This window comes from Marmota marmota, unplaced genomic scaffold (assembly GCF_001458135.2).
Source record: "Marmota marmota marmota unplaced genomic scaffold, marMar, whole genome shotgun sequence".
Classification (NCBI taxonomy): domain Eukaryota; kingdom Metazoa; phylum Chordata; class Mammalia; order Rodentia; family Sciuridae; genus Marmota; species Marmota marmota.
This window is the reverse complement of record NW_026000240.1, coordinates 25,725,052-25,752,095: the sequence shown is the minus strand read 5'-3', so window position 1 is coordinate 25,752,095 and position 27,044 is coordinate 25,725,052. Positions and strand designations below refer to the sequence as shown.

The window sequence follows — 27,044 nt, the reverse complement described above, 5'->3', positions numbered from 1 at the left end:
TTGCAGGAAAGTGGGGGTAAGAAGTCCTGGGAAATTTGGGGTCTAGGTGCTTCCTAGGAAGCAACAGGAAAATGAGCCAGTTACCAACTTCCCTTAGCCTCAGTGGCCCAATCAACATGGGCTAATATCTAGGCCCAAGATTTTCCTAAGGATTGAAGATGATGTGTATAAATTTCCTCCCAGATACTAAGTAGTCTATGAAGAATGAATGTTGCTATTCAGAGCTATATAAATTACCATTTCTCAAAAGAAACAGCAGCCATTTTCCTACACATCAAATCTTGGGTGTAAAATCTAGGATCTAAGTTAACAAGATTTTGCTAGATGGCTTTGAGAAAGTATGTGGTTGTCTCAAAAATCTCAGGAAAGTCAGCAAGAAAATTTCAAATCAGAGGCAAGTTCAGAGATGTGCTTTCCTCTTCCCAAGCCCTTATTCAGCTGTGCTACTGGCCAGGAATGACAAGAGGACTTGCCTTTGTTTGAGAATGTTAGTGAATTTGCATAAAAAGTGATAAACAACATAACCACTGGATCTGGCCCCCTGGAATAGCCATGGTATCTGCAGCCAGTGGAAGGCCATTATCTAAAGTGCCTGGAATCCCACCGCAAATCTTTATAGAAAGGCACAAACTCACATTGGATCAGGCTTTTGTTGGCCTCTGGAGAATGCTAACTTTGTTTGTTAATGCCACAACAAATGTGTCTCTGAATAAGGGAATTGACAGGACACCTGTCTCTGCATTGAAACCTGATTAAAAGCGAGGCCAACCCTTTCTATTCTCTCAGGAGTCTTCACAGTTTCTAAGCTGTTTAGTCCTTTGTGATTCAGTAATTTCTATGGCAGGAAGACTCCATCCTTCTTCTAGTGATAATCTACACAGCACACATGAATATTCAGGTTCTCACACTGAGCAACAGTCCACCTCCCAAATGGAAAGAAGGACAGTTGCCTAAGAAAGAAGGACTCCATAGGAAGTGCAGACACAGCCCCATGATGCCCAACCCACCCACAAATAAAAGACTTTGGAGGGCATCCTAGGCTGGCAGCAGTTCCAGAACTTTTTCATGAAAAGACCCCTTAAAAATGAGAATAGTGGAGGGCTGGGGATGTGGCTTAAGTGGTAACATGCTCGCCTGGCATGCGTGGGATCGCTGGGTTCGATCCTCAGCACCACATAAAAATAAAATAAAGATGTTGTGTCCACCGAAAACTGAAAAATAAATATTAAAAAATTCTCTCTCTCTCTCTCTCTCTTCTCTCTCTCTCTTTAAAAAAATGAGAATAGTGGAAATGGTTGACAACCACTAACTTCAACAATTTTAAGTGCTGAAGTTGTTACATGCTGCAAAACTGAGGCAACATGGAGACCCCCTCTTTAAACCTAGATACTTGAAATCGTGCCAGAAAGATATCAGACATGTCACTCAGAGTAATAGGAATGCGTTTATCAGAAGGGATAGAAAAGAAGAATAGGGATGCTCTCAAAGGAAAAAGTGAGCTCTCTCAGGGAAGAGAGGGACAGCCCACCCCTCCAGTTTTATTGTGGGTCTCAGGGAAATTTCCATAGAGTCCCATCCAATTCTACCTCTTGACTTTTGATTGACAACAGGATGACATCAGATTCTCAAGTCCCCACTGCACATGACAACTCTAGGTCATTTTAGCTATTTTGACTGGTTCCAATTAGAATAGATTTTGTGGTAGGAGAAATTATCCTTTCTACCCAAGTTCTGGAATATGGTCTGTGTAAAGGTCACAAGAATCTTCTCCCTCAGCGTAACTCATGTTCTTTTTTTACAAGCATTTGAGCCCGAATTTCTTCTGCAGATAACAGGTAGTTTACTAAGGAATGTAATATACCCTGTTGACTTAAGCCAGGCAGGGCTACAGGTACACTGCTTTTTAAAAGAGAAAGTCTGTGGGGGTTCAGCACAATGGGCCCAGTTTATAGAGTTATTCCCTTAACCTCAGGTTCCCACTGCTTGTATCTGTTCCTTATCAAAGTTACAGTGCATGAATATAGCTCCACACTAATAATGACATAGATAACTCAGCCCGTGTTCTCAAGAGGCCTACAGGTCGCAGACCTCAGTGGACAATGCTAATTATGAATTCCCTGTACATGTCACCTTCTGCTCCACAATATAGCTCTATGTTGTGTTTTGGGGGTTTTTTGGCAATCTTTAAAGGTATTTTACCAGTTAAAACTTTTGTCCTCACAGTGGCTAAAATAAAAATCAATACCCCAGGAAGATGTACCTTGGTTTTCTTACCAGCAGCCTATCCCAGGGAGCCTCCCTGGATGCCAGCTAGCTGAATTTGGCCACCCAAATAAGATGGAAAATTGAATAGTGAACTTTATGCAATTTGATCAAACTGGGGAGAAGCAACTAGGTTGCTCTGACAAGTGACTGTATGTGATCCCCCCCCCCGCACCCAATCAGCTTCCTTTTTCAACAGAAAGAATATGTTCCTAATTCGTGGAGGGGAAGGGTACAAATTCAGTCTGTTTCAGTTTCTAGAGGGCTTCTGGGGGAACCCTATGGCAGCACCACTCCCTACTGACTTGAGAAACATGGAAAGGAGAAAGGCTTAGCAGGATGGCATCCTGGGTTGTTGATCCCAGGGTGTGGTCCCTAAAATGGTGCTAAAATGCTAATTTAGGGCGACAGACATTTTTCACAGAATAAATTCAGGGACCTGGCTACCAAAGGCCCAAAACCATGTGTGTGGGCCCATGTGTCAAATCTCACTCCACCACATCCTGTTCACCATGCTGCCTCAGGCCTACAACATCCAATGGTACCAGTTCTCCATTACCCCATGGTCCTCCACTGCTAGCACCCAGGGCAATCTCCCAACCCCTTCCAGGCTCCATGCCACAGAGGACCAGCAGTCCTTAGAGAGTGGTCTCACCTATATTCTCTGAGCAGTGATATAACCTGCATTACATGTGAAAGCCAAGTGTCCCTATATCTACTGAGCTGTGAGTCATGGGTAAGGCCTGTTTTCTCCCAGAGTGTCTCAGATATAAACATGACTACCACCTGTGGCCTCTGCTTTCATCTGTTCTGTGCTCTGAGACCTGCTGCCCCTGATGGCCTCACTAGATATACTTCATCCACCTCCTCTCTAGGATCCAGACTACCGTTTTCTGGCTCCCATCAGGCCACCTTCAAGCCATCATCTACATCACTATGGATCTGCCACACAGCCCCTGCCACTGACCTCAGTCGCTTCTTTCTGTCTCCCCAGAATGGGATTGCTTCCCCTTCTGAGACCCAGTTCTGTCATAGAACCATGTGGATCCTAATGATACAGCTGTGAACTCCATAATTCCTAAAGGGCTTTTTCAAAAATCATTTGTTACTGCTATACATTAACCACAAAAGAACTAATTCTAAAGCAAAAAGGAAAAAAAAAGACAATTATGTGAAAACGGCTCAGAACCATGAAATAGATGCTGATTATAAATACAGGCTTCAGGCATTATGAAATGAGGCAGCTCTAAACTTTCAAAGAACAAAGAAAAAGCAAGAGACTTTTTTTAAATATCAAAAGGACTTTCAGGTTATAATTAGTAAATTGACTAACCTTTTTAAAAGTAAAAGTGAATTTCTAAAGCCTGCAGCATTCATGGAGTTATAGAGTACTGTAAGTCTAGGGGGACCCTCTTTGCCAACCTCCCCACCTCATAGAGGTGAAAACAAAAGTTTCCCTGACTTTCCCAAGTTCTTAAGACGTGATCATAAAACTGATGAACTTCCTCAGGTCTTTTCCTCTCACTCAACAGTGGGAACTGCTTTCCCATGTGGTGGCAATCCTCAGATTATTTGGATAAATATACAGCAGTGGTGTTTGTGGAGGTTGTGGTAATGCTCGTTACTACGATTTGGACTAGATTTGTCCCCCAAGGGTCTATGTGTTAGAGGACTGGTCCTCAATGTGGCAGTGTCAAGGTGATGGACCTTTAAAGGGTGGGGTCTCATAGGAGGTGGTGATGAAGGTAGCAAGGCTGGTGGTGGTAGTGGTGGTAATGAAGGTGGTAGAGGTGGAGGTGGAGGCAGTAGTGGTGCTGGTTGTAGAAGTGGTAATGGTGTGGTAGAGGTGATAATGATAGAGGTGGAGATGATAATGCTGTTGACGATAGAAGTGGCATTGGCAATAGGAAAAGCAGCAGAGATAATGGAGATAGTGACATGTGCATGTACTTGGAAGCTGAGGAGTAGATGGTTAGTTCAAAGACAGCTTAAGAACATAGCAGCCAAAATTAAAATTTCAGTTAGGACTGAATATAGTCTAAGAAATTGTTGGAATGAACAAAGGGACACAGCAGGTAGAGAAAAATTTAATTAGACAGAGCTATAAATAAAATGGAATGGTACACAACTAAGGAAACAATAGCATCAGAAGGATTTTTCAGTGTAGAATTCCATGTATGTTTGATAGTTCCAGGCCAGAGAAAAGCCCCAACAGTGAGGCTCCTTGAATGCAGGTATGGGTTGAAAAACCCATCAGGGCTTGTTTTTGGTTTTTGTGAGTCTATTCTGTGGTGCTGGGGATTGAACCTAGAGCCTCATGTACACTGGGCAAGTGCTATCCTGCAGCCCTGACATATGTTGGTTGCTTTATCTGTGCAATGACCTCAGCTAAGCCCTGGCAACACAAGGTGAACAGGAAAACTACACTGTCTGTTCTGTTCCCTATCTTTAAAGGTTTGGGAGTTTTGTTTTGTTTTGTTAATTGCAGAAGAGTTGCCTGGCTGAATAAGACAGTTTGCCACATCCTTCCCATCCTGCCCAATCGAAGGTGGTGATGTAGGCTGGTAAAACCCAGTATCTCTTGCTGTAAAGTCCACATGTCATTAAAAAGCACTCATGTAGCTTTGTGGCCCACAGTGCCACCACGTGGAAGGCACCTGTCGGCTGGTCCTGCACAAAATAAAACTGAAGTTGTAAAAGCTTTTGAGCTAAACTATCACCTCTCATCAGAGGGCCAAAACACTTCCTTTACATGGTTATTGTGCTCAACTGATGCAAAGAAAGGGCTGCTGAATCTGAAGGCTGAACAAATCCCAATGTTATGGTTTATATCTGAGGTGTCCCCCAAAAGCTCATGTGTGAGACAATGCAAGAAGGTTCAGAGACAGAATGATTAGATTATGAGAGCTACAACTTAATCAATGGATTAATCTACTGATGGATTAGCTGGGTGGTAACTGTAGTGTGACTGGAGAAAGCAAAACATTGGAGGTGTGCCTTTGGGGCTCATATTTTGTACCTGTTGAGTAGAGCTATCAATCGCCCTTGCACATGCTTGCTCTCGCGTGCTCACGCTCTCTCTCTTGCGTGCGCTCTCTCTCTCTCTCTCTCTCTCTCTCTCTCCCTCCTTCCCCTTTACCTCATCCTCAGCTGCTTTCTTCTACCACACCTTCCCACCATGATGCTCTCTCTGCCTCAGAGCTATGGAGTCAGCTGACTATGAACTGAACCTCTGAAACCATGAGCCAAAATAAACTTTTCCTCTAAGTTGTTCTTGTCAGGTATTTTAGTCAGAGTGATGCAAAGCTGACTAAAACATGTAGTGTTAATTTATCAGGTATATGTCTGCCGGGATGTAGAAGTAGGAACCGTTGTGCACTGTTGGTGAGAATGCAAAACTGTACAGCCACTATGGAAAACAATATGGTTTCCTTAGAAAACAAAAAATAGAATTGCCATATGATCCATCAATTCCAATTCTGGTTATATAACTCAAATAATTAAAAATAGAATATCAAAGAGATATTCACATACCTATGTTTACAGCAGCCTATTCACAATAGCCACGACTTGAAAGCAACCCAAGTATACATGACAGATAAATGGATGAAGAAAATGTGACATACTCATACAAAGGAATATTACTCAGCCTTAACAAGGAAGGGAATTCTGACACATACTACAACAAGCATGAACCTTGAGAATGTTATGTTAAATCTTAAACTGGTCACACAAAGACATTTAGAAGTACCCAGAATACTTAAATTCACAGCGATAAAAAGTAGAAGCCTGGTTACCAAAGCCTGAGGACAGTGGGGAATGGGCTATTCTTATTTAACAGGTACACAGTTCTCCATTTGGGATAGTTTTTTTTAAAAAAAAAATGCCTCTATAAGGATGGTGTTGATTATTTAATAGTGATGAGAACATCTAGAACTGTAGACTTTAAAATGATGAAAACAGTAAATTTTATGTTCGTATATTTTGTTACAATAAAAAATGAGAAACCTAAAAAAAAAAACGCAATACTTGGGTCAAAATAGTCAAATTAATGGAATAAATAGAAAATATGGAAACATACTAATCACATATAACTTATATTTGAGAAGGTAGATATATTTTTAAAGTAAACAGAGGATAAATTGTTACATGCAGTTGAGATGCTGCTAACTGTAAAAATAAAATAGATCCCTAATTCATAGTTAACATCCACCCCCAAAAAAAAAATCCAGATATGTTAAACATTCAATTTTTAAAAACTTTTTAACTAGGAAAATAGAATATAGAAGAATGTATATAAATCTTGAAATAGAGGTACCAGAAGCAGAAATCAATATGACAGATTCTTTCCAATGTCTTTTGCTTTTTTCTGTCCCGGGCTTCCTTTCATTCTCCTTTATCTGCTCCACTGAATGTCTCAATAAAAATTAAAAAAAAAAAAAAAAAAACAGCAAAGAGGGGGAAAAAATGAATGACATCAAAAGCAGAAATTATAAAGTAAAACTGGTTAATTGGATCCCTCTACAGCAAAGAACCCCGTGAACAAAATTAACAATTAACCAAACAAAAAAGGAGAAACGTAACATACATGGCAAAGGATCAATATTTTCAATACACAAAGAACTCTTGAGGCTGCCAAAGATGGCAGAGGGGCAGGTTCTGGTGCTGGATGACCGAGGCCTTCTCCTGGGCCGCCTGGTGGCCATTGTGGTTAAACAGGTACTGCTGAACCGCCAGGTGGTGGTGGTGTGCCACGAGGGAATCAACATTTCTGGAAATTTCTACAGAAACAAGTTGAAGTACCTGCCCTTCCTCCTCAAACAAACAGAAACCAACCCATTCCAGGACCCAAGCCACTTCCGGGGGCCCCCAGTCTCACTTCCGGCCTCCCCCCTCACTTCCGGCAGACTGGGCGGGGCCCGCTGCCTCGCGAGACAGACTGAGCCACTCTAGGCTGCTGTGGGCATCCTCGAGGTGTTTGATGGGATTCCAAAGGCCTGTGCCTATGAGCAGAAGGAGCTGATGGTGGTTCCGGCTGCCTCAAGGTTGTGCGTCTGAAGCCTACAGGAAAGTGTAGGCCTGTCTCCTGAGGTTGACAACCTCCCTGGAGAAGAAGAGGAAGGAGAAAGCCAAGATCCATTACGAAAAAAACAGCTTATGTGGCTGCGGGGGAAAAAAAACATGGAGAATAAAATTAACAAGTTCAAAGAGGTTCTCAGGACCCATGGACTCCTGGTCTGAGCCCAATAAAGACTGTTGTTAAGCCTCATGTTTGGCCTGGCCTGGTCTTCCTCCATTTCCACCCTGAGATATGGGGGACATAGGACAGCTCTCCACGTGCCTCAGCCTGGGACCTGGAAAGCTGAGGAAGAGAAGGGCCTAGCCTTGGTCTCTTGCTCCTGTTTCAGAAGGTCTTTCTGAAACAGGAGCAAGAGCAGGACGTACATTTCTGACGTCCTGCTCATTCATGAGTTTTAGAAAATTGATAGAACCACCAGTTACTTGCAGTATTCAAAAAAAATGACCTGGAACACTAAGGGGTGGGGGAGGCTGGCCTGACTGCAGGAGTGTCCATCCTTTACTCTGTAGCTAACAAAATGGGAGAGCACCTGCTGAATGGGACAAGTTTTAGAGGTGCAAAAACTGGAAGATGTGATCAAGGGAGTGTGCTATTGCCCTTGCTCCTTCCCTCTGTTTTGTGATCAAAAACAAATTATTTTTGAAGAAAAAAGAAAGAACTCTTAAAAGCAATAAGACAAACTAATAACAATGCAATCTCTAAAAGTCAAGAATTAAATAAGACATTCAGCAGAAACACCACAGAGAGGGACTATACCAATTGACATTAAAATGCAGCAATTTAACTGGGCATCCTTAGTGGGATAAGTTCTAAGGACGAGAAGAACTTCAAAGATTGTTAATAAATTTTAAGTTGTTTTCAGTATTCATATTGTTGGCAATAATGTTGTGATTTTGCTATTCTGCCTGTGTCTGTAATGTTTAGAGCCAGAACTTTTGGTGTGGAAGAAAAGAGATACAAATGTTAAATCAATGAGATAAAGTAAAAATCTTATAGTAATGAAATTAAATAGACACTGCAAATGCATACTGTATGAATTCATAATGTATTTTTCGTTCATGGTATTTCTTATCTCTCTGCATTAGAAAGACTTAGAAACAAAGGTATGTCCAGTAGCAATGGGCACCCTTAGCACCTGGGTTGTGTCTATAATTTTCTTCTAAAAGAAACCAGGATCCCTTATATAAATCACTAATTTTACATCTGGGCAAGTGTATGAGAGGAACCTGGAAGATCCTCTCATACATTTCTAAGGTCAGAAAGATCTGGGAACCAACTTGAGAGGTGGTTTCCCCAAGTTGGTTCCTGGATCCAACTCCCACTGGCCAAAGACAGGATAATTTCATCATCAGCAAAGGTAACAGCAATAGTGGACTTAAACAAGTCAAATATATTTAAATATATGAGGTCATGCAGTACCTATACAGGAGTCTAGGAAACCAACTCATTATTCAAAAGGAAAAAGAATCAAGCCCTGAACTGCCTGTCCTATATGAACTGTAGCTTCTCAGAAAGCAAATGTCAAAAGAATTAGAAAACCACAAGTTTAGAGATACATAATCTACAGATGGATTTAAACAATTATCATCAATGTCAATCATCAATGTTATCATCAACAGCATAAGTGAACTCTTCTATGTCTCCTCATGAAAGGGTACACCAACCACCTGTGAAGAGTCTTGAAAAAAGCTGAATCTGATGAAATATTTAGATATAACAACAAATTTACAGATAGTTCAGGGGAAAGAGGAATACACTAAACCCCACCACAGTAATCAATCAGCAAAATTCAGATGAAGGGGAATTCTAAAAGACAAACAATCTGACTTCTTCAGCAACAACAAATATAACACAAAGTGTATGTTAGTTGCAGAGCAGGCTGAACAAATGTTAGCTGCAGAGTGGGCTGAACGCTCAACCCTCATCCTCACCTGTCTGATTCCTTATCATCAACCCCACTCAACCCCACTCAAAGTTGAACACTCAACCCCACTCAACCCAACTCAAGTTTGAACACTAGACCCCCACCTGTCTGGTGCAACAGAAACCCACATCTGACCCCTACCCCATCTGCCTGAAGGCAGAAGATGACACCCTTAGCAACTACTGTGTGATCCAATGACTTTATGCCAACAAGGCAGCTTGCAGACCCAAAGACTTCATTCGATTTTGGCCATAAAAACCCTCTCCTGCCAGGTGCCCCACTCTCGCTCTCTTTCTTCTCTCACTTTCACTCTCTCTCTCTCCCTCTCTCTCTTTCCTCTCTGTCTTGTGCTTTGCTCTCCTCCCCTTTCCCCTCTCTCTCTCTCTCTCCCCGCTCTCTCCCTCTCTCTCTCTCTCTTCTCCTCCTTCCCTGTTAATCAGACACTGCCGCAATAAAGATCTCTTGGTCGCTCCGAGTGTCGTGGTAACTTTCCTTTCAGTGTAAAGGAAGGAAAGGAGAGGTAGGAAGGGAAAGAGGAAAATGGGAAAGGAATACTTATTATGAAATGTATAGAAAAATAGAGAAATCAAGGATGCTGAATATTTGATGATATTTGTATTGATTTTTTGTTGTAGGGTCATGGTGTATAGTGTTTGTGTAAAGGGAGAATCTTTCATAGATAAATAAAGAAATGTTTATTGATATAAATGATATGATTATTTGGGAGGAAGTTGATGAGAGACATACAGGAAACAAGACTCCCTACATTTGTTGACATTTGTTGAAGCTGAGTAATAGGGACAGCAAGGTCATTATATAATTCTATTTTTATATATACTTGATATTTTCCATAATAAAAAGATGAAGAAAACAGCAACAAAGAAAAGTCAACTACATCGGGGCTGGGGATGTGACTCAAGCAGTAGCGCACTCGCCTAGCGTGTGTGCGGCCCGGGTTCAATCCTCAGCACCACATACAAACTAAGATGTTGTGTCCGCCGAAAAACTAAAAATATATATATATATATTTACAAAATTCTCTCTCTCTCTCCTCTCTCTCTCTCTCTCTCTCAAAAAAAAAGTTAACTACATCAACTAAAAAAGGTGGGGTTAGAAATATGATCGGGCAATTCATAAAAGAAAAAACAGAAATGATCGATGTGAAAAAGAATGAAAGAGAACCCCACTTTATAAGAAATATTTTAAAAAAAAAGATTTTTTTAAAAAACAAGACTTATTCTTTTCATGTATCACATTGTCAAACATAGTGGCAAGAGAAGGCAAAAATTATCTCCCTGAGGCAGTGAGAACATGAAACTGGCTTAAGTTTCCTGGAGAGTATTCGGTAGTGTGTAAGAAAGTACAAGGGAGCTGCAGGCCAGAGCTCCAGGGCTGTTTCCCAGTCAATTCCCAATGGCACCACTCATGAGAGGCAGACCTCAAAGCAAGTTTCTTAACAGCTGTGGGTCCCCATTCCTATACAGTAAAATGCAAGTCAAGTGGCCCCACCTCAAAGGATTGCTGTGAGATTCAATCAGTTAATGTTCAGGAGGAATCTGCACCAGAGCCTGGCTTAGACTGCTGGCTCTTGTTGTGTTGGCCCAATGACCTGATTTCTAAGAAAACCTTATTCATGTGCACAAAGACGTATGTCCACATTTTTTTAAATCACCTTATAATTTATAAATGACAACAGATGGAAATGACTGATTAATTAGAAATTTTGGTAATCTGCCTTAAATTAGCATGTGACTATTAAACATAATTATGCTGATCTATCTGTATTAATATAAGGACATTTCTAATCTATTTTTTTTTTGAGGAAGAAAATCAAGCTAGAGAAGAATAAATATACTTTAACCCTGGATGATTCTTCTTTTCTTTTTTAATCAGTGCATGTACATCTAAATGTTAATAATAGTTGACTCTGACCTTCCTCACCATCTTTGATGGGGGCAGCTCCCAGAATGGAATTCTAACTGGCCAAGTATCATGTTTCCCCTCTCCCCAGCAGCTGGTAACCCAGCACAGTAACTGCAATTCAAAACAGCACTCAGTGGGATGGATGCGCAGTGTGACCAGGGCACTGCCCATGATAGCCCAGTGACAGAGGTCTCTAGAAGGAGAGGGTACAAAGGTTTGAAGACTAACAGAGAGACCAGGAACTGGGAAATCTTCAGGCAGGACAGGGAGATAGGACCGGGCACTCAAGTCATACAAGCAGACCCAAAAAGAGACACTTTAGGTGCTGAATCCCTTCAGGGACTGGCAGGTGCCACACTTCACTTCCAGGTGCCCTGCACCAGGACCAGCCTTCCCACCCTGGTTACCTTCATCATCCTGAAGGCGGAGATATCAGCTAACAACAGACAACCCCATCTGTTGGATGAGAACGGAACCAGGAAAGATACTGATCTCCAACATAAACAATTAACAATCCTGATTTCTTCTTTTGAGATTTTTTTCTCTTTTTCTTTTCCCCATCTATTCTCCCACCCTCACATCCCCAACATATGTGAAACCAAGTACATTGCATGAATTAGGATTATGAGGACTGGGATGTCTGAATAGTATATTAAAGTTGTGTTGTATATGCCTTTTTTCTTTTTTCCTCCAATTTTTACTATTTTAACATCCTTTATTTTTCTTAATACATTTGTGTGTTTGTTTTATGTACTATACTGTCTTCCCACATACTTGTCTACCCAAAATTACTTCCTATTTATTCTCCTGCTACTAACCCTTTTCATTAGATTTGTCTTTTACACTTCCTAAGATATGCTAACTCTGTATCCTCACATCCTGACTCCTCAGAATATCATCCTACATCTCACTCCCAGTTCCACCATCAAAAACTGTAAACCCTTTTACAAACCTACTGATGATGTTATAGATAGTAATTGAATTCAACATTCCTGTACGTTGTGACCAAACTATAAACATCTTAAAAGCAATGGATTATTTATAGGTGGTATATTATTTATATTGGAATCTGTTAACATTTTCCTTCCCCACAAAGGAAAGATATTGGAGCCCTACAGGAGTACCATAAGCCTATAGGTAAAAAACGATAATGCCTCGGACCCACAGTGCTAGAAGGGAAGACACATAAGCAACATGAAAAGACAAGGGAAGAAAGTGCCCCAAACAAATAAAGATACCACATTATTAGAATTCATGGCTAGCACAGCAGAAGAAATAACACAGAAGGAGTTCAGGATGATTAAAATGTTCTGTGAATTAAAGGATGATATAAGAGAGCAAATACAGTTAGCAAAAGATCATTTCAACAAAGAGCTACATAAACAAACACAGGAAGCAAAAGATTACTTTAATAGGGAGATAGATGTTCTAAAAAATACCCAAACAGAAATTCTTGAAATGAAAGAAACGATAAACCAAATTAAAAGTTCAATTGAAAGCATCACCAACAGGGTAGACCACTTGAAAGACAGGACCTCAGACAATGAAGATAAAATATATAATCTTGAAAAGAATTTAGATCACACAGTGAAAATGTTAATAAACCATGAGCATAACATTCAAGAAATATGGGATAGCATAAAAAGATCAAATTTAAGAGTTATTGGGATAGAGGAAGATACAGAGGTCCAAACCAAAGGAATGAACAATCTATTCAATTAAATAATATCAGAAAACTTTCCAAACATGAAGAATGAATTGGAAACTGTTGAGGGCCACAGCTGAGTCGGGATGACGCATGGCATTTTTGCCAGAAGTGGTGGTTGAGAGATGACGCCAGCGAGCCATTAAGATGATGACTTTTGAGTTCTCGCAGAGTTACCGTTGAGTTCTGGTTGAGCTCTCACGGGGATTCCTGAAGAGTTCGCATTGGTTGGGGAAGTGCCGGAGGAGGGAATTCCGGTTGGTGGTTCCTGGAGGAGCTGCGTGGCGTTTGGGAGAGTTCCCGGGGAGCGTGTGTGGAGTGTGCTGGTGGAGTTCAGAAATAAAGTTTGTTCCTGCTTCAGTGGCTGGTGATTTGTGCCCAGCCAGACTGCGGCAGGAAACCCCCTAATCTCCATCATGTTGTATTAGGCCCCAGCTTCCTTAATAAGACTCCTATAGCATAAGAATTAAAAATAAGAACCAATTAATGGGATGGACTCAAACTAAAAAGTTTCTTCTCAGCAAAAGAAACAATCTGTGAGGGCTGGGGTTGTGGCTCAGCAGTAGAGCACTCGCCTAGCACATACGAGACCCTAGGTTCGATCCTCAGCACCACATAAAAATAAATAAAGGTACTGTGTCCAACTACAACTAAAAAATAAATATTAAAAATATATTTAAAAAAGAAAAGAAACAATCTGTGAGGTAGAGAGCTTACATCTTGGGAGCAAATTTTTACCCCTCACACATCAGAGCACTAATCTCTAGGGTATATAAAGAACTCAAAAAGCTAAGCACCAAAATAACAAATAACCCATCAATAAATGAGCCAAGGACCTGAACAGATGATATACAATCAATCAACAAATTGATGATATACAATCAATCAACAAATATATGAAAAAATGCTCATCATCTCTAGCAATTAGAGAAATGCAAATCAAAACTACCCTAAGATATCATCTCACTCCAGTCAGAATGGCAGCTATTCAGAATACAAACCACAATAAGTGTTGGCGAGGATGTGGGGAAAAAGGCACACTCATACATTGCTGGTGGGACTGCAAATGGTGCAGCCAATACAGAAAGCAGTATGGAGATTCCTTGGAAAACTGGAAATGGAACCACCATTTGACCCAGCTATCCCTCTTCTCAGTCTATACCCAAAGGACTTCAAAAAAGCTTACTACAGGGACACAGCCTCATCAATGTTTATAGCAACTCAATTCCCAATAGCTAAACTGTGAAACCAACCTAGATGCCCTTCAGTACATGAATGGATAAAAAAAATGTGGCATATATACACAATTGAATATTACTTGGCAATAAAAGAGAATAAAATCATGGTATTTGCAGGTAAATGGATGGAGTTGGAGAAGATAATCCTAAATGAAGTTAGCCAATCCCAAAAAAACAAATGCCGAATGTTTTCTCTGATATAAGGAGGCTGATTCATAGTTGGGTAGGGAGAGGGAGCATGGGAGGAATAGGTGAACTCCAAATAGGGCAAAGGAGTCGGAGGTGAAGGGAGGGGGCATGGAGTTAGAAATGCAGTTGGAATGAGATGGACATCATTACCCAAAGTACATATATGAAGACAGGAATGCTATGAAGATACTTTGTATACAGCCAGATATATGAAAAATTGTGCTCTATACGTGTAATATGAATTGTAATTCATTCTGCTGCATATATAACAAATTAGAATTAAAAATTAAAGAAAATAATAATAGTTGAGACTGAATTGGGGGATTATTTGAATTTATGTTCTTTTTGCTTACCTGTAGTTTCTAATTTCTCTGCATCCATTTTATTGCATCATTTTAAAATACTGTATCACATATGTTCTACAGTCCTTACAAATCTTTCTGTAATGATTAATTTTACTGGTCACTTTGATGAGATTAAGGGATACCCAGGAACCTGGAAGAGCATTATTTTGGGGGTATGACTGAAAGACTGTTTCCAGAGAAAAATAGCATTTGAATCAGTAAACTGAGTAAGGAAGACCCATTCTAACCCGATGTGAAATGTGTGCTTTCTCTCTCTCTTCCCCCACCCATCCCACATCCAATTTCTCCTGCCTGTGGAGAAGGTTTTCTGACTTGGATTCTAGAAGATGCACCATTGAATCCCCAGGCCCCCAGGTCTTTGGACTTTGACGGTGAAAGAAATAGAAAGGATCAGCCCTCAGGCTTGGACTGAGACACACTATTGTCTTCCCTGCGTGTCCAGCTTTCAGATGGACTATCCTCGGACTTCTCGGTCTCCATGATTGTGTGAGACAATCCCCTAATAAATTTTCTTTCATATATCTACATTTATATCCATATCTAGATCTAGATCTTGTTGAGTCTGTTTCTCTAAATAACCCAGGCTAATTCCCTTGCCAACGAATTTTAAAATGTATTTGAAAACAAAAAGGGATGAACAGCATAGAAATGGCAAAGTAATATGTAGTCGACTCTCCAAAGTGGATAGAAAACCCATTGGGAAACATTTAACATAATAATGAGCATTCAAGAATAGTCATCTGGGTTGGTACTAATCACCCCCCACCACCACCACCACATATACACACACACTCACACACACTGAGTTCCCCTTAAAAGCAGAGCCAGAGACAAAAGCTTGGGTACAGGTTCACGTATCTCAGAGGTGTTCACAGGATGCAGAAGTGACAGAATGAGAAAAACAAAAAAGAAGGGAGAGACGCCATCAAAAGTGCACTAATAAGCAGCAATGGCTAGGTGAAGTAGGACTTAATCCCACAGGAACTCTGAGAAACTATGCAGATAAAGTTCAAAATGTCCCCCAGCCCCATGGGAACCTGGAACAATGGCTCACCAGCACCCATTCCACACAATATGGACTGCCTTGGGAATGGCAGCTCACTTCCAGGTTGTACCTCCAAGCAGCCTGTGTGACCTCCCACAGCCTCAGAGATAACCCTAAGGTCAAACAGCAGAGTCGCCCTGGAAACACACATGATGCAGGAGACTGGCAATGGAAGTGTGCCCAGAGCCATGTGGAATCTGGATGTTTTGGAAGAGACAAGCATCTTTTTGCCCAAACCCAGTGAATAGGACAATGTGATTTTGTTGGCAGAATTCTCAGGCAGCAATGAACCCCACCATCACTCCCTACTTGCTGCCCTTTCTTCCTCCCCACATAGCTCCTGGGACCATCCATCCCCCATTTTCAGCTGTTTGGTGAAGTGAGGCTCACAAGGAGTTTCCCCAATGCCCACATGAGGCTCCACATAACCTATGCTCTGGCCTCACTGAACAGCTTCCTTCATATCATGACACCCCCAAACTCCCCCTACCCCTGCAATGCCTTTCCTTCACCACTCCTCCCTGGCTCCTCCTATAAGAGCTTCCAGGTCTAGCCCAGATGTCAGGATCACCCAGAGGTCAAAAGAAGCCCAGATGGGGTGAGGGCTGGTAATGGATGAAATAGGACTGGCCACAAGTGGAGTGGATAATAGCTGATACCTGGTGATGTGGACGCGGGCCCAGGACGACATTCCCTCTACTTGTACATACGTATATTTGAAATTTTCCATAACTGAAAATTAAAAATAGGACTTACTGTGCCAGACACGAAGGAACTGAGTTTCCTTTAAGAAAAATAATTGCTGTTCAACTATGAAGAATGAAGCTGGCCAATAGGGTTCACCTCAGCATTCAGGCAGAGGTCTCACTCACCTGAACCGCCCCAGCCAATGGACAAGCCCAGTTGCAGGTATGAGACCCAGCGGGTTCTGCCCACTGGGGACTCCCCAAGTGAGTGGTTCTTGCTCTGGAGCTTCCCCCGGTGTTGGTGGAGACCTTGTCAGACCTGCATTGCAGTCAGGGGCCCTCCTTGCTCCTTTCTGCCACTTCCTCTCTTTTCATTCTGCATTGCACTCGGCAGCCTTTCCCTATCCAATCCCACTTCCGACACCTTTGCCTTTCCCAGGTGTGACTCCTCAATAAAACTTTGACTTCCACCTTGGTAATGGCATCCCAAAAGACTTAACTTGACACAATGGAGGCACAGATTGCTTGAGTCCCTCTTCACCAACCCAACCCCTGCAAAGCCCCCAAAATAATAAAGAAATAACAAATACACACATCATTTTATATATAAATTTTTGCATATAATAAACTAACTTTTTTTACACTAAAAAAATACAGTGGCTATGTATATAATGTGATTTTGAAATGTTATCAAAAATTTAATTTGTGGTCCTTTGGGGAAATGAAGCCCCTGTCTGGGTTCTCCTTTCATCTCACCCATATGCTGGTCCTACCAGATATCACAATCCCGGGAAGTTCTCCAAGATCACCCCAGGATGGGTTGGGTAGCCTCTTCTATGCTCCTATAACACCCTAATCTCTGCCACTAGATAACCATCCCATGCTGGTCCTGGCTGTAGAAATTCTGCCTACCTACTTCTGCTGTGCCCCAAATCAGCTGTGAGCAGCTGGAGAACCCAGCATATAGTAGGGTGCTCAATAAGTGAATCTGGGTCAATCATTGACAGGCATAAGGACCCTATACAGGACCCATCTCCACAGTGATCCTGCAGATTTATAAAAGGCTTAGGAAGAGTGACTGGATGACCCCTTTCAGTTTGGAATTGACATGAAAATAGAGGCGGGAAGCCTTGTTATAACTCTTTCTCAAGCCCTGGGATTCAGGGAACCCTACCAAACACCTCTGGCACTCTAGGGCAGGGCACCTCACAGGTAGAGAAGGGAAGATCATATCTGTCCCCTATTCTGTTTCTCTCTGAAGGGAAAACCTCTTAGTAGCTAGTAAAGGCAAGAAACCTAGCAGCAGCCTCTTTTGTTGAGGTAGGACCCTAGCTGGCTTCAGCCAGGTGACAAGGCTGGTTTTCCTGCCAGCCAGGCTCTGGTCAGGATCACCAGCCAGAAACCCTGGGTCTGCCAGAGCTCCAAGGACCGGCATCAGACTTCTCTGGTGGCTTTGAGCAGGACAAGGGCTTTGTTTTCTCTCTTTGATCCAGATCCTGGGGAAGATCTTCCAAGGAAGAGATCTCCAAGTCACTCTCATCTTCAGAAAGCTGTGGGGTGTAAGGGGAGAAGAAAATGCATTTTGATAAATGCAGGAGAACAATAGAAAGGTAAGCACCATGCAGGACGGAAATGAGGACAAATGCAGATTTGGAAGACACTACTCCTGCCTTCTCAAGAGAACCTGCTCAAGAGACCTCAGAGGCCACAGAGATTTCAAATACCCCTGGAACTCTACTAACCAAACCTTGGAAAGATCTGTGTGTATATCTGTTGCTCGCATTTTCATTCAAATTTTTGCAGATTTTTAACTCCCCATATGGACAGAACTGGAAATCAGAACCTCAACCTCTGCAAGTTCTAGAGCTGAATGCACCATAGGAAGGGACACAGGACCCTTCAGTTTGAAAGGGGTTCAACTGCAGACAATGAGGGTTCAGAGTTCACAGAGGAATCAGGCAACCCCAGACCACAGCAACAGCCCGGGCCAGGCCTTCCCCTCTTGGTGCCCCCGCTGATCACCTGGGCTTCAATATTAGACACTCTATGTATTTTCTCCTGGCATGTAAGGCCAACCAATCAGAAACCACCTGGGGCCTTGAACTGCAAGTATGCTCTGATCAGCGCCTCCATCTGTTTTGGACAGTTGGTCCTCTTTCATGAGGTGGGAAAAGGGATATGATAAACCAAATACACTAAGTAATAAGAAGAATTAGCAGGGGGATACTATTTAAAAAAAAAAAAAAAAAGAAGAAGCTGGTTGTTCAGCTCAGTGGTACAGCAGTTGCCTAGCATACATGAGGCTCTGGGTTCAATCCCCAGCACTGTTAAAAAAAAAAAAAAAAGAAAGAAAGAAAAGAAACAAACAAAGAATGATTGTCCACTACTTCTGGCTTCAGGGCATTAGCACTGAGTATTCCAAAATGCACCTCTTTGACTAAGAAGGTGAGAAAGGAGCTTGGAGTTAGTGAGGTCTAAGTTTTCCTACCTAAGAAAATAACAGGAGTGTGGAAGGTGATAAGGGGCTGGTAATGGTAGGGGAAGTGCCATATCTGAGTCTAAAAGTCTGATGGCAGCTACAGCCTGATGGAAGCAAGGCCATCAGGTCACTTAGTGATGAGCCATGGCCTTGAATAACAAAATTATCTAAATATTGCCATTTTACATTGTCGCCTCTGATGGTACCACTCTAAGGCCTACCCCTGCAGGGAAGGGTTTTGCTCTGTACACAGCCTTGAGTTATGATAGAGTGAGGGCTTGGGAGGAGCCAACCATGGAAGAGATAATGCAGGAATAAAGCAGCCACAACAGAAACCATATGTGGTCAGTTCCCAGACTCTTAGAGGCAGATGACTAAGAATTAAACCTATTGAATGGATGCTTGTATAATGAACAAAAGGATTTTTTTTTTTTTTTTTGCATGTGTGGTACTAGGAATTGAACTCATGAGTGCTTTACCACAGAGCTACATCCCCAGCCCTTTTTATATTTTATTTTGAGAGAGGGTCTAACTAAGTTGCCTAGGTTGGCCTTGAGCTTGTGATCCTCCAACCTCAGCCTCCCAGGTCACTGGGATTATAAGCTTGTGCCATTGCATCTGGCTCAAAAGGATTCTAATGTTAACATGGACACAAAAAGAATTCTAAAGTGGCCATCTCTCCACATGTGTAGGGGTATAGAGAGACAATGTCACATTCAATATCCTATGAAGGTCAAGGCTGACACTTGTGGGACCCTCCCCCCAACTCTCACCCCAGGCCCTTCAAATATCAGGGCTACCCCAAGCATCCCGCATCCTACCTGAGGCTTCCCTCTTGGCGTGGAAGCCCTCTGCAGCCCTGTGTTGGACCTCAAGAACAGACTGACCCCTCCAGCAGGCTTCTTTGCAGGAGTCTCAAGCTGCTTTTCAAGGTTTTTGACCATCGACTGGACCAGCGTTCCTGGAAGGGGGACAAGTGGTTTGTCACTGGAAAGAGCTGGAGAGTGAATGCTTCATCCTTATGGGTCACATCCAGACTACAATGTGATAGAGGAAGTGGGGAGAGGGTCAGGAGGAAGAATGTAGGGCAACCACAAAGAAAAAAGGCAAGGAGATAGAAGGCCCAGGCCCGCATATGCCCAGTTCCAAGGGGCTTGGAATATTCTGAATGTGTCACTGTGCTGACTTGACATTGCAGCTGATGGTGGCTCAGGAAGACATCCTCTCCTCTCAGTGGAGGCTGAGGTGGACCCCTGCTCAGTGTGATGCAAGAACTAACATGCAGATGGGCTCTTCTTCAAAACTTTCACACAGAGACAAGAATAAATATTAATTATGAATTAGCACAGGAGAACTGAAGAAGAGAAAGGCTTTCTATGAACTCCATGTAGGAAACAGGAACTGAACAGAGATGGAGATCATTATCAGGCCCTGATGCCTGAAACCAAGGTGATATAGAGACAGAAGGCTGACCAGGAAGCAGGGACCTAACTCCACACAGCCTTCTAGGACTCAAATACCTGGGGCCTGAGAAAGTGTTTTAAGCTACAATAGATCCTGGCTAACTGACTCATTCAAAAAATGTTTGTTAAGAGCTTACTATGTGTTCCTTACCCTCTTACTAATCATGTTGTCCAAACACCTCATTTCACAACAAAGGAACCAAAATCTATGCACCAGGACAAGCAAGTAGCACGTGACAGAGCCAGAACTGCCTCAGGAGATTCCTGACTCCTTGCCAGCCTATGGCCCTGATTGGTAGGGCATCGAGACTTCTCCAAGGATCCAGTTCTACTGGATTCTCATGGGCTGACAGGCTTGACTTATGCTGAAGTACTGCAGAGTCCATTAAGGACAGGGACTTGCAGATTGCAAACCTAGGCGTATGGGTCAGTCAGCTGTGCATTGCTGTGACCAAAATTCCTGACATGCACAACTTAGAGGAGGAAAAGCTTATTTTGAGCTCATGGTTTTGGAGATTAAGTCCATGGTCAGCCAGCTCCATTGCTTTGGACCCAAGATGACACAGAACATCGTGATGAAAGGGTACAGTGGAGGAAAGCTGCTATGCTCATGGTGGCCAGGAAGAGTGGGTAAAGGGAGTGTCCCAAAAAAGAAGAACTCTTACAGGATATGCCCCCAGTAACCCACCTCCTCCAGCCACACCCATACCTGCCTACAGGTACTATTCATTCATCCCAGTTCAAACTGGGATGGACAGATTAGGTTACAGCCCTCAAATTCCAATCATTTCACCTCTGCATTAACACAGGAGCTTTGGGAGGACACTTCATATCCAAACCATAACAACACAAATCCAAAAGCTTTTCTTGCTGACCCTGGAAACATAAAATTCTATACTCTTCAGCTCAGCCACGAAGAGAAAATGCAACTGAAGCTATAGTCCTCTGTTAGCAGTTTTATAAGAAAAACTTGCAAGAATGGAAAGGATACAGATGTTCTGAGAAGAAGAATGCTCAACTAGTCATTGTAGCCTGTTATACAGGAGATGGTAAGTTTAAGGGGTAGTTAAGCACTCTAATTACCATATTATTTGACTCACATCTGTATGATGCTCTGTTCACCAACAAGCTGAATTCCTATCTGTCTCTTTGCAGTAAAGGGCAAAGACCTTTCCTGTATGATTGAAGGGCTGCGTGCTCCACAGGCTGATGGAAGAGACTGAGACAGCCCGTTGAAAAGACTTCCTGTTCATTTCTGTGGTCAAAGGCTCTCCATCTCTGCTTAAGAGCTTGGGTTGGACCCCTCCTGAGGCACCTCCTGTTCACATCTGTCTCTTCTCCCCCTTTTGTGCAAAAGCCTGTAGGGGGCCCAGGACAGGGCTGCCTGAGGCCATGGTAAGTCAGGGTCACATCTTTCCCTTGTCAGGGCTGTGAGGAGTAAACAAGAGTCTTCTGTGGACAGATATACACAGAGCTGGGCCCGTGGTGAGTACTCAGTAATAAATGTAGAGGGAAACTTTTTCTCTCTGCCTCAAGCTTCTACAGAAGAACTTCTTCATCCACCCGGATGGGTAAGAATGGGAGAGGTGCTCACTCAGTTTCTCCCCACACCACCCTGTTCTCTCCTACCCACAGAAGAAGCCAAGAAGAAGGGAGGAACGACAAAATCCCCTGGGCGGTGACAATGCCACTCTTTCTGTCTGACCCTCTCCCTGCACCTGTGGCGCGGTTTGGAGGTCAAGTGGAAAATTCCCACAGCTGCCTGTTTAAGATTCTGCCCCTCAGGTTTGCTTTACCAACTCAACCCTTGGCACAGGTACATTCAGGATCTGGATTTGGGGAGCTTGGAGGGGACCCCACTTAGGCTGTTTCTTCACTCTAGCCCTAACAGGAATGCCTTAGATATTATCTAATGCCTTAGATATTCCTGGACCCTATCATCCTTAACAGAATGAGGCTTTGATCTCAATGTATCTGGTGAAAGTGTTTATTCTCTACCTGTAAGAATGTGGAGGAGAAAAGAAGTGGGTTCCTCCAACATCCAACAGTTAAACAACTCAGTGACGACACAAGGTACCAAATAAACCTACCAAATAAACCTCACCCATGTTCTAGCTTTCTCCTGAGATCTCTCTATCACCCCCCCCCCCCAAAAAAAAAAAAAATCTGAGGGGAAGGAGGATCACATTTTCCAAGTTAAACAAACAAAGAGATGCCAAGTCAGAAATCCCAAGAAACTTGTCCTAGAGAAGGGCTACCCGAGGGGTCCCACTCACCCGAGGAAGCCAGGCCACCTGAGCTCTTGCCAGGGGACTGGGCATTATCCTCTGAGGTCTCAGTGTCAGACCAGTCCCAGGAATCCTCCAGCTTGGGCACTGTCCTGGAAGGAGTCCGTGGAGGCTGGAGAGGCACGTGATGCCCAGTGCCCCCCTCCAACTCCTCTTCAGAACTGAATGGGGGCGTGCTGCTGCATGAAGGAGAAGAAATGAAGGGTACATGAACCAGAAAGAAAATTTTAAAATCCAAAGTGAACCACCTTGCTAGATGGTTTGGTCTTCCTAGAGCTAGCCCTCTTCTGTCCCTTGGGCTCTGATGATAGCCAGGAGCTGCACAGGAGTGGACCCATCACACCAGTTTCTCCTCCAGAAGGGGCTCAGAAGGAGGCAGCCCTGCTGGCCTGAGGACCCCATCCTCCCATGTAGCAACCGGGGTTGGAGGAAGAGTTGGGGAAGGGGAGGATAGATAGGCCTGTCTTGCCTGGGAGCAAAGGATTCCCAGCTTGGGTTGGACCCCACCTGAAGCACCTCCTATTGACATCTCTACCCCACAACCCATTTTCTGCAGAAGCCTGTAGGGAGCCCAGGACAGGGGTGGCTGAGGCCAGGGACACCACCAGTAAGAGGCCTGAGCTCAGGGCTCACCTCAACCCGGGCCCTGGAGAAGCAGGGATGCTGGAGGGTTTGTGTAGCCTGGGGCGTGGAGTAGGGGTGGACACCTGGGCCAGGCCAAGGCCACGGCTGCTGCGGTTCTGAAGGGTTGGTGTGGGTGACTCTGCCAGCTTGGATGGCAACACCTTGTGCAGGGTCCTGGTCTTTGGCTGGGCCTTTCCGGTATCCAGTGGGCTCTGCTGGCTTTTGACTAGAAATACAGAAAAGAATGACTTTTAGAGCATGCCTGTGCTGGGTTCTCAAGCCTGAGAGGATATAGAAAGAGGGTCCGACACACTGGAGATGGGCAAGGCACTCAGTTGCAGTGAGCAGTAATTACCACAGCAGATTTAAGTTACCCTACTCCAGGAGTCCCTCTGAGGGGAGCACAGTTCCACAGTTTCATCAGACTAAGAGAACAGCAGGGTGTCATTACAGGAGACCCACAGGAGTCAGCAGGTCTGAGCACCCTGAGCTGTCCTAGAGCTGGACCTTGGTCTTGGCAATGTTCCCTCCCTACTTGCTGCTGGAATATAGGCAACCTTGCAGGAAGGTCCTGCTGCCACCAGAGGTCGCCGCAGGACTACATGGGCCATCCTCCTCCCACATGCAACCTCCTCCCACATGCAGCCTGGGGCCACCATGTGCCTGGCAATTAGATAGACCCCTCCGTTTTCCAAATTGCATCAGGATTCGCTGTTGTGGGGCGGTGGGGGGAGGGCCCAACAGTTGATTATGAAATGAATAGGACAGAAAGGGCATCACAGAGAGTCCAAGTGCTCTCCATAAAACGTATATGTTTGAATAGAGTTTCTTACTGCAGTAACTCAAGGTAAAAAACATTTGAAATACACTGCTTTCAGAGAATGCATTTACTCAGAAGTGAACCTAGCAAAGAGTGAGATGAAGAGAAGGGAAAGGTGAAAACAAACTTGCTGAAGGAAAACAACAACTGTTCACAATTGCTGTGTACCAGGTCCAAACAAAGCACTTCATACAACATCCATTCGGTGGCCAGAGCATCTTCAGACAGCATTGTTCTGCCTTACAGGGGCTTTGAGAGATTAAGGAACTTGCCCATAGCTCCATGGAAGAAAGTGATAGATGCAAACCCTGGTAGTCTCTCTGCCCCAAATATTCACCCCTGATGCCAATTTTGCTGCATCCCACAATTCCACTCCCAAGCAAGAGAAGAGGCATGGTCTGATCAGAGATAGGAAGAGAGCGTTGGCAGAGCATCTGTGGGGTCTTGGAGGAGAGCATGGGCTCAGAGCTGGAAGGAAATGATTACAAAGTACCATAAACCAGTGCCCTCCTCTCACACCTCAGTTTTCTGGACCTGGAGCCAGGGAAGGAGAGAGGTCAAGAGAAAGTGGGTGGCACATAGAGGGACAAAGATACCTTTCCTTTCTCTTGGAAGCTGGCGCTCTGAGGATGTTTCCATTCATCTTCCCTGAGTCACTGTCCCCTCCCTCCTCAGAAGTCCCACCACCCCTGTGCCTGGCTCCATTGTATCACCTAGTCCTGGCTAGTTTCCCAGGTAAGGGGACAGTCCCGGCACAAAGTCAACCTCAGCACATACTGTACTAAAATGAAAACGGGGGACGGGGGGAGATGAATTAATGAGTGGACATTTGTACAAATGAGCAAACCAAAGCATGAAAAGCATGTTAGTAACCAGAACAAATACCCCATGTGAGAGATGTCTATGTACGGCAAGATCTGTCCTTTCCTTAGAGATTTGATAATACCAGCAGTTTATACTGAATAGGATAGTTTCCCTGATCATCACATAATTTTTATCCCATTCTCATACCAACTTTCCTGTTATTTAACATTTTTATATAAAATGACAGCACTTGTAAACATAAAATACCTGTTTTATACTTGTCCAAGTAATAATTTTCATGAGCTCACAGGATTGCTCTATTGGAAATACTCTTTTTTTTTTCTAATTCATGTGAAGAAAAATAAACCTTAAATTTTAAAAAGATTGGTTTGTGTAGTGCTAAAATCTTCCATCTTGTTTCCAGAAATATGCAGACCACACTTTACAAAATCTCTTTGCCTAGGGAGCTCAGATTGGGTCTGTCCAGACATGAGATCCAGAATTAGCCTCCTTCTGAGCCACATGTGTCCACACCTAAGGAGATGATATGAAGGAAGCTGAGCATCGTCTGCATGAATAGACCTAGGCCCACAGAAGCCCTCCATAGAGCCTCCAGGTCAGCAGAAACACAGTGGACCTAGGAATCCTCTAGAAATGCAGCCTTTCAAATCTAGGAAGGAAAGTTTCCCTAGTCCACAAGATCTTTGAGGGAAGAGACCTGAGTGTTGTTGTCCATATATTTTAATCTTCCACCAAAACACAGAGTCTCACCTTGTCAACCCATGGGAACAGGGACAATTGGCAAAGCAATAACTTTGACTTGAGCAGGGAACAAAGCTTGAGCCCTGAAGATTTGTCTGAAAGCAGCTCAGCCCAGCCCAGCTTCTGTGCCACTGCTCAAGGCAGAGAATCGCTGCACTATGAGGAAGTTTTGATTTGATTGATACTTGCTCCACCCTGCTACCTTAATGCTTGTCTCCCACATTGGCATGCCTGGTGTGCAGAGCCAGATACCACCTGGGCTGCTGTCTGTTGGAGCAAAATTGAACCTATGATCAAAGCAAGTCAAGCAAGGCCAGATGCAAGGGAGGCCTCATGTCTGAGCAGGAGGTCAGACTGGCCACAAGCTCCAGCTCTGCATCTCCTCCAGCTAGAATGACCCCTGGACAAGTGGCCCCCCAACCCAATTCCTAATTATTTTCCCAGAACAAGACTTTTGGACTTATTAGCCCTTGAGGATCAGCTCAGCCCTTCATGGCAACGCCTCATGGGAGGAACTGCACACCCTCTTCATGTGCCAACAAGCCTTGGTGAGAACAGGATCCTCCCAGGTCACAGTCCCAAAGCAAGCCCTGTCCCCAGCCTACCTGGAGGCTGACCATCCTGATGAAACACGGAAGCCTCGGTCTGTCTCTCCTTCACTCTGCGGATGGTTTCCTTGACAAGCTTTTCCCTCAGGCTCAGAAATTCAGAAAACTTCCGGGCCCTCTGCTCCCGCTGGGCTCTCAGTAGGGACTCCAGGTGTTTGAAGGTCTGAACTGGGATTCCCTTTGCATCCTAGCAGAGACAGAAATTCACCTTTGCAGACAGAAGCTGCCCTTCTTCTTCCCCTATTCTCATGCCTGTAGCGGCTGACCTGGGGGTCTCTGTAATTGGTGCCTGATATGTTTTAGGTGGCAGATGGGGAGTGAAATGAGGTTCAGAGGAGGGAGAGCAGGGGCCTCACAGGTTGCTCAAAGGGTGGTGATTTAGGGCTTGGGAGCCCCACCAAAATGTGCACAGTAACATAACTGCAAAGGGTTGTGTCACAATTCCATGCATATCACAGCATAAGGGGCTTTATTTGGGACAAACTTTTCCAATACCCACTGAATCCTAAGATGATCGGTCACTTGCTCTTTTTTAAACCCCCACGAACTAGCACCATTCACATATGCTATCCCCAGATAAAGATGTTTGAATAACTAAACCGCAAAACATAAATTACTGGAAGTTTCCAAGGGTTTTGGCATCTACCCAGAGCCCATAAGAGCATCTTCGGAGACTTCTGATTCCAAGACAGGGATTCATCCAAGTTTAGAAATATTTTAAGTCTGAATATAGGAGCAAGGTTAGATTAAGCAGTAGATAAAAAAAAAAAAAAAAAAAA

General features: G+C 43.6%; 1 protein-coding gene and 1 pseudogene across 6 annotated transcripts in view; one reads left to right on the top strand and one right to left on the bottom strand.

The window, feature by feature from the left end:
* Positions 1-6,839: 6,839 nt before the first annotated feature.
* On the top strand, positions 6,840-7,573 carry LOC107143150 (annotated as a pseudogene).
* Positions 7,574-17,020: 9,447 nt separating this feature from the next.
* Dzip1l (DAZ interacting zinc finger protein 1 like) overlaps positions 17,021-27,044 on the bottom strand; it is a 32,933-nt gene continuing 22,909 nt past the window's right edge. For 5 of the 6 annotated variants that reach the window (XM_048793891.1, XM_048793893.1, XM_048793889.1 and 2 more), the window contains 5 exons: positions 26,263-26,452; positions 23,281-23,497; positions 22,636-22,826; positions 19,718-19,857; positions 17,021-17,967 (listed from right to left, as the gene is read on the bottom strand). In XM_048793891.1, the coding sequence (XP_048649848.1) occupies positions 17,806-17,967; positions 19,718-19,857; positions 22,636-22,826; positions 23,281-23,497; positions 26,263-26,452 (900 nt within the window). In that variant the 3' untranslated portion in view covers positions 17,021-17,805. The remainder of the gene's footprint in view (positions 17,968-19,717; positions 19,858-22,635; positions 22,827-23,280; positions 23,498-26,262; positions 26,453-27,044) is intronic. The other variant, XM_048793890.1, reaches the window with a different exon arrangement.